At 43.3% G+C, this 11,113-nt stretch overlaps 1 protein-coding gene across 11 annotated transcripts in view; it reads right to left on the bottom strand.

The window, feature by feature from the left end:
* Positions 1-3,188: 3,188 nt before the first annotated feature.
* Positions 3,189-11,113, bottom strand: part of PALM2AKAP2 (PALM2 and AKAP2 fusion) — a 515,120-nt gene continuing 507,195 nt past the window's right edge. For all 11 annotated transcript variants that reach the window (XM_025279197.3, XM_045165161.1, XM_044940414.2 and 8 more), the window contains one exon: positions 3,189-7,139. In XM_025279197.3, the coding sequence (XP_025134982.2) occupies positions 7,041-7,139 (99 nt within the window). In that variant the 3' untranslated portion in view covers positions 3,189-7,040. The remainder of the gene's footprint in view (positions 7,140-11,113) is intronic.

Here is an 11,113-nt window from a genome sequence, read left to right as displayed (position 1 = left end):
CCCAATTCTGAGTTTTGAGTGGGTTGTGTGCAGAGAGGGCTATAGTCACCACCCTCTTGTGGCCGAAGGAGCTCATAATTAAAAGGGGCAATGCATCAAAGGAACCTCATTATTCGTCTCTTTGCACCAGTAAAACCAGGGGAGCTGATGAGGAATCTAAAAAACAAATGATACAAATGAATTCATAGACAAAACAGACCCACAGACATAGAAAACATGGCTTTGGTTACCAAAGGGGGAAGCATGGATGTGGTGGGGCTGGGCTGGGGGCGGTTAAACTAGGAGTGTGGGATTAACATATACACACAACTATATATAAAATAGATAATCAACAAGAATCTACCGTGTGGCACATGGAACTATACTATTTTGTAATAAGCTATAAGGGAAGAGAATCTGAAAAAAATAGAATTGTATGTATAACTGAAGCACTTTGCTGTACCCCTAAAACTAACACAACATTGTACATCAACTTTACTTCAATTTTTTTTAAAAAAGAAAAAAAACAGAGGAGTTGAGCGCAGGGTAGTGGCCATAGGTCCCCTCCAGCTTCCCACTGATGCCCTAACTAGGGAGCCAAAGGCCTGCACACCTGCCCTCTGTTCGTGACAGGTTAATCCCTCACATCGCTGGGTTTTCGGGAAGAGCCTCGTCAGTAAAAATCACCCCAAATTCCTTTTACTCTGACCGTTATCAGGCTCCAAGTTCCACCCACTCCCTGGCGCTACACAGCCTGAGTGCCCAGCAGCCCTGCCCACCGAATCTGTTCTGTTTGCCTGAACTCACCTGGCACTGCCTGATACCCTCAGGTGTTAGCAGTGATGGATGGAAAGAGGACCAGGATGCTTAATCCATGGATGATGACAATTCTGCTCTTGGTTCCCGGGGGCGAATCTCAAGGACAGCAAGATTTCTTCATTAGCTGGTGGCTGAATGTTGGCCTGAAGAACTCCTCTTTTCAACCTCAGGCTGCGTGGCCTCCTTGGTTCCTTTGCCTGGATTTTTCTTCCAGTTCCTTGAGTCCCCCATCCTTTTGTTTTTTGCTACGGCTTTCATTGTGGTGTAACTTACAGACCATTAGATGTACTTGTTTCCAAGTGTACTAGTCAAAGATTTTTAATAAATGTTGTGCAACTATCACAATTCAATTTTAGCACCTTTTGATCACCCATTTGCAGTCACTTCTGGTTCCTTTTTGGCAATGGGAAGCCTGGGTCATCCTTTCCCACTATCTCCTGGGAGAGCTGATCCCAAAGGAAAGAGCCCAGAGACAGTTCATTCAAATTAAGAAACTTTATCTGAATGAAGTGGCTGCCACCAAAACTCTGCTCTCCCCCAAGACTCCAGCCCCTATCACGGCTTTGGCCTTGGTTCACAAGAGCCCACAGCAGGAGGAGGTGTGGTAAGGTCCCCCAGACCCCCACACAGCATCAGATCTACTGCATCTTGCATGTGAAGTTGCCAATGTGCATTTTTATGGGAAGAGTGGGTAAGGTAACACTTGAATCAGAGTGCCCAGGTTAAAATTCAAGCGCTACTATTTATGAGCTCTGTGGCATCTGTTTTCTAACCTGTCAAGTGGATATCAAAACAGTTCAACCCAGGGAATTTCCCAGGACTTCCCACTCTCAATGCCAGGGCCTGGGTTTGATACCTGGTCGGGGAACTAAGATCCCGCAACCTTTGTGGCTCACTCAAAAAAAAAAAAAAAAAAAGCCCCAAAAGACAAACAAAAACCAAAACAGAATGCCCTATGGAATGTCCTAAGAAATAGATTACATTTGTGGAAATTGTAGAAAATGCCTGTCACTTTCTCAGTGCTTCATAAATGCTGCCTATTCATCTGCCGTGTATGAAATGGATAGCTAGAGGGGAGCTGCTGTGTAACACAGGGATCTCTGCCTGGTGCTTTGTAATGACCTGGGAGTGGGGGATGAGGGGTGGAAAGGCGGTGCAAGAGGGAGGGAGTACATGTATACTTATAGCTGATTCATGTCGTGGTCAGGCAGAAACCAACACATTGTAAAGCAATTATCCTCCAATTAAAAATACATTTTAAAAATGTTAATACGTTACTGTTTATAGAGTTTGATCAAATTTTTGAAGGGGCCTGATCCCACTCCCTTCCCCTCAAAATTGGGAACTCCCATCACACAGACTGGACATGATGCCGTAAGGAAGAACAGGAGAATATGACTGGAATCCTGGGTGGTGTAGGGTAGGGGTGGTGAAAACTGGAAGAAGGTACATAAATGGGGAGAAATGAAGAAAGCAGCAGCTGAAAGGAGACCCCAGGGAGAGAGAGACAAGAAGGTGCTAAGGAAGAACAGGCAACTGAAAGTCTGGGTGCAAGTTAGTTCCAGGGGTTAAGATGTAAAACAGCCTAGCGTGGCTAGAGACTCGGGATGGGGGTGAGGAAGTGGAGGGTGGGCAGGAGGGAATCAAGGGAGGAAGCTTTCTGGTTCACCTGTGGTCTCAGATGCTTGGTAAAGTCTGAAATTCTCTATGCCTCAGAGGAGAGCCCATAGCGTCAAAGAGTTGAACACAACTGAAGCAACTTATGGCACCCCACTCCAGTACTCTTGCCTGGAAAATCCCATGGATGGAGGAGCCTGGAAGGCTGCAGCCCATGGGGTTGCTGAGGGTGGGACACGACTGAGCGACTTCACTTTCATGCATTGGAGAAGGAAATGACAACCCACTCCAGTGTTCTTGCCTGGAGAATCCCAGGGACAGGGGAGCCTGGCGGGCTGCCGTCTATGGGGTCACACAGACATGACTGAAGCGACTTAGCACCCACGCAGAGCCAAATGTGGGTGCTGGGAATGGAATGGATAATAAAAATTAGAGCCTAAGGGCAGAGTGTGAGCATCACTGCTCATCCTGCCCTTCGCCCCACCATCTCTGACCTTGGAATCTACCTCCCTCCTCAGGAGGCACCCGTGTCACGTCTGTCGGTCCCATCAGTTTCCAGTCTAGCCAGGGCAGCTGGACCCAACATGGCAAAAGGGGCACTGCCAACAGCCTGTCAAAGGTCTGCCCCACCAGCTCGTGTTGCTTTCTTGGTTCCAAATATGCAAGAGGCAATGTTCCCCCGTGGAATCAGAGGCGAGGGCACTGGCATGCCACCCTCGGGCAGTGCGGTCCTCCAACTCCTCACCCCAGTCAAACAAGTGGCCATCACTTACAAAAACACAACACACACTGGGTTTTAATGAGAAAATAATTGTATACTTGCATTGAATGCCTCACAATCACTATAAAACCAAAGCAGGATAATAACATTGAAGTGGTTAACATACACAGGAGAGCCAGAGTATCATTTTCAAACACAGTATTGCTGCTTTTTTGCCCCCTCCTCCAAAAAAGGGAAAAAAAAATGTCATTTGGGTAAAGAGCAACACAAAATCAAAATTGGCAGCTCACTCACTGAATGCTTAAAATTCAGGAAATTGGTTCTGTCACTAAAACTGGATATAGTCACCATCTCTAAACACGTAGGTTATTATTTTTTTTCCAATACATAGTTTAATGACATCCATTCTTTAGTTGGAAAAAATGTTAAATTATTTGTCTTCAGAGACAAGAGTCAACACTGTTTTAGTGTTCCTTGTTATGCTGTGTGTGTGTGTTGCGTATATATGTGGACACTGAGCTATATATGGTTTATACATCACTGTCTACGGTGGGCAGCATGCACAGGTGTAAAAAGGCAAGGAGACTGCATGTGTCCTTCACGCTGGACACAGCCCAGCCTCCTGCCACTGACAGACCCTGTTTCCATAATTTCTGGATGAGAAAGCCAAGGAATGTCAGTAGGTAATCAGTTCCGGAGGAAAGTGGACATCTATAAACACTGTGGAATGGAATACTTTCAGGAAAGCTTTTAATATGTACGGAATCTAAACATTTGTTCTAGCTGAGATTAACAAGCTTGCGTGCTATTTGGGGGCAGGGATGAGCATCAGAGGCCGACGTGTGGACAAGCCTCTTCCTCTGAATGGATGAGGCAGGAGTGATTTTCCTCCAGGTCTGCTGCATCTTCACACAGTTTAAGGGGTTCATTTGGGATCCCAAAGCCTAGCATAGTGATATGTACAAAGCCATGGCCCAATGTTTCTTAAATGAGTAAAAAAACTCAAGAGCGCAGAGAAAACCTGGCTCTTCCAAGGGAACTGTAATGGGCATTTTAACAGGGTTGTAACTGAGTGGAACAGCAGTCATCAGAAGGCAGCAGAAGGGAACAAGCAAAGGCTGGAGATGTGGGGGCCACAGTTAAACGGCTTTGTGACTGTGAGGGGGTCACGGAAACTCTGCATTTGTTGCCTACTCAAAGCATGGACCAGAGGATCCCAACTCTGTAACTCGACGCAATCGGTGTGTCTGGTTCAATCAACTGTAGTCAAAGACCGATTTATCTGCCTCCACAGCAAGTGCAGGAATTGCGTGGCCTTCTAAGCTTTCTTTTCAGCTGCCCATTCTCTTCTCAAATGGAGGTTTAAGGTGGGTACACATTTTCCTTCAAAACAGAACCAAACACTTCAGGCAAGTCCTGAGGATTGTTTCCTCTTTCGAATCTAGTCTATGGCCATGACCAGATCCAGAGTTAGTCCAGAAGTCATGAAGCATAGAACACTCTGCTCTCCAGGCATCCGAGCAGCCTGTGTCCCTGGGCCACACGATGCTACCGTCGCAGCAGTGGTCATTCCCGTGCCTGTCTTGGGAACAATGCTGGAAATCCTCAGGGTACTCTCCTGTCACTGGTCAGGACTCCTCATCTCATTTTCCTGGGAACGTCTGTCTCTGTGCCAGCCTCTCCCACTTGAAAAAAGAATTCCTAACAGCAGGCATCTTATTTGGCATCTCCAGTGGCTAGCACATTTTGTTGACTCTTCATTCGGAATGCTCAGGGGCGTGAGCCATTTGAAGACGGTGCTAATTACCCATCTGTAGAATTTGGCTTCAAATTGCAGGTTCCCTTGGCAGTTTCAAAGTTGTAAGTTATCCGACAGCTCCATTTCTACTTTGTGTCCACCACTTGTTTACGAATAAACTTTCCCCTAAAGTCGACATTAGTCTAATAAAAGAAGCAAAGATAGTGTGCATGACATCTACATACAAATTTTGTGGAACTGCTACTTGTCAGAATAACCTATTAGCGCTTATGACAGAACAATATAAAAACAAAAAGGAATTTTAGTGAGGTCTAACTTACTTATTGCTTTTTTTAAAAAAACACAGTTTTAAAACAAAGGGCACAATATTGTAAAGTGATTATCCTCTAATTTAAAAAAAAAAAACAAAGGGGACCAAAAAAAAAAAGAATGCTGGTCAGTATTTTTCTCATGGCCAGAGTTAAAAAATTTCTCATCCAGAAATTGAGGGCATTTCATGATTGAATGCCCTGATCATATTGCTTTAAAAGACAGAAAGAGTAAAGCTGGCATCCTTTAGCCTATACTAAGCATGAATACAAAGCATGAGAATAGATATGAAACTTTCCTAAATGTCAAATTACAAAACTGCTCAAAACTTTGCCATTGTGACTCATGCAAATACCATGTTAGGTCAACTTAATATTACAAATACAAATACTGTATCAGCTCGGAGCCTCTATATCCTTTTCATAAAAAAGAAATTCTCGCTCACTCCTGATGCTGGCAAACAGCTTTGGAGGAAGTAAGTGGATACCTTTGTCCCATGACCATTCTGGAATTTTAATCCTCACACACACACACACCCTTACTCGTGAGCACTCATGTGCTTTGCGAAAATACACAAAGGCATGTGTGGACACATAGGCACGTGTGTGCATGCGCACACACACACACCCATCTTTAGGATTTGTAACTGTGCACTTAAATTTCTATTCTATATTTTTCTCTGTATCATCCTGAAAAATACTGGTTGCTCAGCAAAAATAATCTCTCTTACTTCCTCATTTTCCCACTCTTTCTCCCTCCCTTATTCTCTACCTTTCATGAGCTTTCTTTACTGTTTCCTTTCCCTGACTGATCCAAAATAATCTATCATCTTCCTACTCCCTTGAAGGTTCACTTTATATATAAAATATAGTTATAAACACCTCTTTATTTCTCATCTACCTCTCCAAGGCAGAGTTCGCCCTTGTTTTGATTATTGCCATTCTAAAAACACCCCTCCCCTCTTGAACCATGCTGTTCAATGTGTACAGGTTTTATACATGGATAGATTCCCCCACCCCATCATAAAAATAGTTGTTGCCCCCTAAATATAGTCTTCATATAAAGAAACAGAATTGTGAAAATGTGTTCTCATAAACTGTAGCTCAGTCAGTATCATAAGCAGACAAGACCCTAAAGCTAAAATAATCTATTTGGTTTGGCTTTCTGCCCCCGCTTCCTCAACCTCCTAATGTAGAACAGATTGTGTTTGCAACAGGAAGAAATCTTGTCTTCAAAATACGGATTGTGATCATTCATGGCTCCTAATTAAAAACAATTAAATGAAAAAGATATGGGACGATAGTCGCCTGTTCTGGGCAAACGGAGAGAAACCTTATTTTGTGGCTGCTGGAGTAAATGGAGTTGGTCCGCCACCTGCGATGCGGTCACGGGTGGGAAACTGGTGCAGGCGCAGGGAAGTACCCTCCGCCAGGTGGACGGCGCCAGCTTCTCAGATTCTCCAAAGGGCCACATCTCCACTGTTTTCCTCACCACCCAGGCAGCCTGGTCTCTTCTGCCTGGAGCAACCATGTCGGTTTGCTCATAATTTCTTTGTCCTTTTGGATCAACTGTGGTCCAAACCCAGGCGATCCTTTTGAGTCACACACACACACACAATCCTTTTTCTTTTGACTCCCAGGAGTTCGAGTTTGGTGGGTGGACTGCTTTTTCATGTTATTTTTTCATCACTGTAAATTATAACTTCTGGCCTGCATAAGGATTGCTGAGTTCATTTGCACTTTAATAAATATTCTATTAAAATGCTTTGATGTGTTGATTTCTTGGTTTCTTGGGAGCCCAAGCACCAAAGAAGCTTCCTGGGTGGAAGGAAGTTGATTATTCATTGTCTTCTTCCTCTTGGTTGGCATAGATCCCCGCCTCCCAGCGCAAAGCCAATGCGCTCTTTCTTCGATTAACCCGTGTGGCCTCAAGGACCTAAGAGAGAAGGAAAAAAATTACACAGAGTTCATGGATATCAATCACGTACACAAACTGACTTCTCTGTTTCTTTTCTCCTTTCCCTCCCTCAACAGTATCTACTGAATGAGGAAAGTGGGAAAGTGTCTGAACCAGCTGGGAGACTGGAGAGAATGAAAGTGAGGTGGGTGGTGGGAGGTCCTGGGGGCGCCGTCATCTCACAGCCAAAGTTCACTTGCCATCTGACCCATCATTCTCAGTATAGAGAGATTTAATTTCCCTGAAATGTTCTGCAAGTTTTCTAGAACTAAATTTGGCCCTGCATCAAGCTTTTTGATAACAAAGCGATCGCTACACGCTCTAGATGAGTGCAGTCTGTTGGCAATGTTCTGCATCTGGACTATCCAGTGTGGTAGCTACTGAGTGCTTAGAACATGGCTCGTGTGGCTGAGAAACTACATACTTGATTGCAGTAGCCTCTTGGATCTAGTGACTCCCACGTTGGCACAGCTATGAATGGTCTTAGTCTCCAGAAAAGAATTCCAAACAATGGAACCAGTGTGGAATCATTCCATCAAACTTTATGGACCTATGTAAGCTGTGATCTTATTTATATCACAAAAATCTACTTTGGTACAATTAAGCTTGCAAGAGGAATTAAGTGGGGGAAAAAAAAGAGCTGAAGCCAATAATAAAGGAATCTGAGCATACTGATGTAGCATCAGGGCTACAGGTACTCATTAAGGAAATGGAAGGTGACAACGTTGAGAACAAATTGGTTCACCACCATCGGGGTGAGCCACCCTCCCTCTGGTTCCCTAGAAGAGCCTGTGGACTCCGGGGGGAACCTTCGGCCAGTCTGCTCCTGCTTGAGTTTGATCCAGATGACATCCGCATGAAGGACATTTAGGTTGCCAAAGCAGGAGAAACGGTTCAATTTCACAGTGCTATGCCAAAAGCAAGCCCATGCACACCAGTCAGTTCAGTTATTGTGGCTCTGGCTTAGGATGCGCAGTTTCTGAATTTAAAGAAAAGTCCAGTAGAGCCAAGACTGGTTGGTTATCCAACCAATATGGAATGAAGCTTTTGTTTACGTGAAGAACAATCATTCTGGCAAGCGACAGAGATGCTGACAACTTCAGAGAAGCAAGGAGATAAAGGTTTACAAGCAGTGGTGGGAGCCCAGACATAAGCAGATTCTGGACAGATAAAGGTCTAGGCGGGGCAAGCGGAGCAGGGAGAGGAATCTCAGTTTGCTTCTCTGCACCTCTGATAAATGAATGGACTTCTCAGAGCCGCAGTGCACTTGTCTCCGGGAAGGCTTCCCTAGTCCTCCTAGGAGGGACGGCTGGACAGGACATATGGGACACAACTCGGTCAGGTCTCCTGAAGGGATGTTCATCATGAAGAACATAAGCCATGTCCTAAAGTGTTGGTGTATAAGCATGTCATGGTCACTTAGGCAATATCTAAGAATAAGACATCAGTAGAAGGATGCTTCCAAGTCTGGCAGAGTTAAATAGCAGTCTTCAGGTCAATGCATGGTAGCATGGTACTGGGAGGCAGCGAGGGACTGGAATGGCAAGTGCTGAGCTTTATTTCTAGCTCTCTGCCTGGAACGTGTTGCTGCTGTTCATGGCATCTTGTGTCTCTTAAACCTTATGTATAAAGAAAGTTTATCTATAAACACAACACCTGCCCTATTTCACAGGCTTTTTCAGGAAGAGGGATGGACTCTGAAGTCCAGGCAGGTCTAAGGTTAAATCCTAGTAACTACATGACCTTGGGAAGGTTTATTATTTCTGTGCCTCAGTTTCCTTATATGTAAAGTGGGGATAATAAAAACTATAGTACCAAGTTGGTCTGAGGAATAAATGAGGCAATGCATGTAAAGCGTTTAGCATAGTTTCCAGGGCATAGTAAGTTCTCAAACAGTAGTTATGCATTTCTCACATCATGAGAAAGGGCTTTATAAGCAATCAAGTGGTATTCTAACATAAGGCATTTTGACAAGGAGCTCTCCTTATGTAAAACAGTCATATGTTTGCCCTGCAGACTGCATATACAAAACAAATGGTCTACATAAGAGCTAAAAATCAATCTAAGGTTCTGAAAAAGAGTGTCCCCTTCCATTTCAGATGGCCTTAGGCCCCGTTTTAATTCTCAATCATGTTGAATAAATTTACTGTACTCTGTTCTTTGGGAACCTATATCAATCCAACTATCCAACCATCTTACAGATATTTCTTGGCTTTCTACCAAGTGTCGGGCATAGTACTTCATGTTTAGGACAGAAGAGTCTCTTCCCTCCTGGAGCTTAGTCACCAGAAAGTGCAATGGGCAGAGAAATGATATTTATAATTATAGAAACATTCAGCACAGCTTGGGTTTGAACATCTACTTGTGGCAACCCAAATAATTCATCTGTACCAATAATGAGCCCTCTTTTCTTCTTTCATTCCCCTCATTTATATGCTACTTATCATGAGTCTGGATTCCTGATGAAATCTAAAGTTGTTAGTAAAGGCACAGATCAGATAAGCAGCAGAGCATAACTAAAAGAGCCAGTGACCTTGCTATAAAATTGTCCTCAGGTCCACGAGGTTTATGATCGGACTGGCTCAGGAGTGAAGCCATCCTACAACTGGCCTTTTGAAGATTCAAAAGCCAAGCCCTTGGGGAAGGTATGTAGATGAGTCTCTGCTGCACAATTAATAGAGTACTGTGTGTGTGTGAATATAGCTCTAGCAAATCTAGAACTCTTGTTCTAGATCTTTGCATATTAACTTTGTTTCCTAAAGTCTGTTCCTTTCCTTTCTGGTTTAAGAAAAGCACTTGCCTCCAGGGCTCTGATAATAATAAATACATACATCACAGGTACCATGAACCAGCCGGGGTTTTAATCCTTGCTACTATTCTATGGGGTTCATACCATTACTATTTGCATTTCACATATGAAAAAACTGAACCAAAAGGAGGTTTACATAATCAGACTAGTAGAAGGAAAAGTTAACATCTGACCCCAGAACTCTGGGTATGGAGTCAATGGTCTGGAATACCATGTTCCACTACTGCTCAGTGGCTGGGAGGAATCTGAAGGAGGAAGAATCAGAAAGGACAATATACATTCTCCACAGAAATAGAGAGAAAAAAACATAGAAAGACCTGATTTAAGGTTTTATCTTCCACGAATTCATTCAGATTTAGGTCTGGTGGGAGAAAGAAAAAAATCAATTCTCTCTGAACAATCCACTAATATTAATTTTTCTTTCCAATGCTTAGGGAATTCAAGTGAATCGCTTCACTTTGAGTAGCAATCAGCCTAGACAACTTTATTTTGGGGATGTGAAACAAAAGACAGATGTGTTAAGATGTGCTAATATTTGACCCCCCATCTCTTCCACAGAAGGTAGATAGGGCCCAGTTTTATCTTCCTTGGGTGGATGAGACCAGATTTTCATCAATCTTATGTTGACTCAAAGGGAATGTGGGCTTAGGGTCTAATTCTTAAACTACCTTCCCCCAACTGAGAACCACAGTTAGACACTGAAGAAGGTCCATGTGATGATATGTGCAGTATTCATTTTATACTTTCTGGAAAAAAAAAAAAAAACATCCACTGATAATCATCAATTCATATCTATAGTTAACTACATTTATTTTGCTAAACATGGAGATATAAAATATATTGTGTTGGCCAAAAAGATTATTCAGGTTTTCTGTAGGATGGTATAGAAAACCCAAACAAACATTTTGGGTCAACCCAAGATATTGTGCTATAGGTCAGCACAGCCAATCTGAAGAATAATTTGTAAAAGGTAGTGAATGTGAGTCTGTATAAGCCCCAGAACAAGTGCTTTTACTTCTAGATATATTTGTAGACCTTCTTCCATGGGTCACACAAAGAGCTATGTACAATAACATTCATTGATTCATTGTTTGTAATGGCAAAGAAAAGATACAACCTACAGTTCGATCACCAGAAGGATAAT

This window comes from Bubalus bubalis, chromosome 3 (genome assembly GCF_019923935.1).
Source record: "Bubalus bubalis isolate 160015118507 breed Murrah chromosome 3, NDDB_SH_1, whole genome shotgun sequence".
NCBI lineage: Eukaryota > Metazoa > Chordata > Mammalia > Artiodactyla > Bovidae > Bubalus > Bubalus bubalis.
Note: the sequence above shows the minus strand (reverse complement) of the source record. Positions and strands in the feature narration are given on the sequence as shown.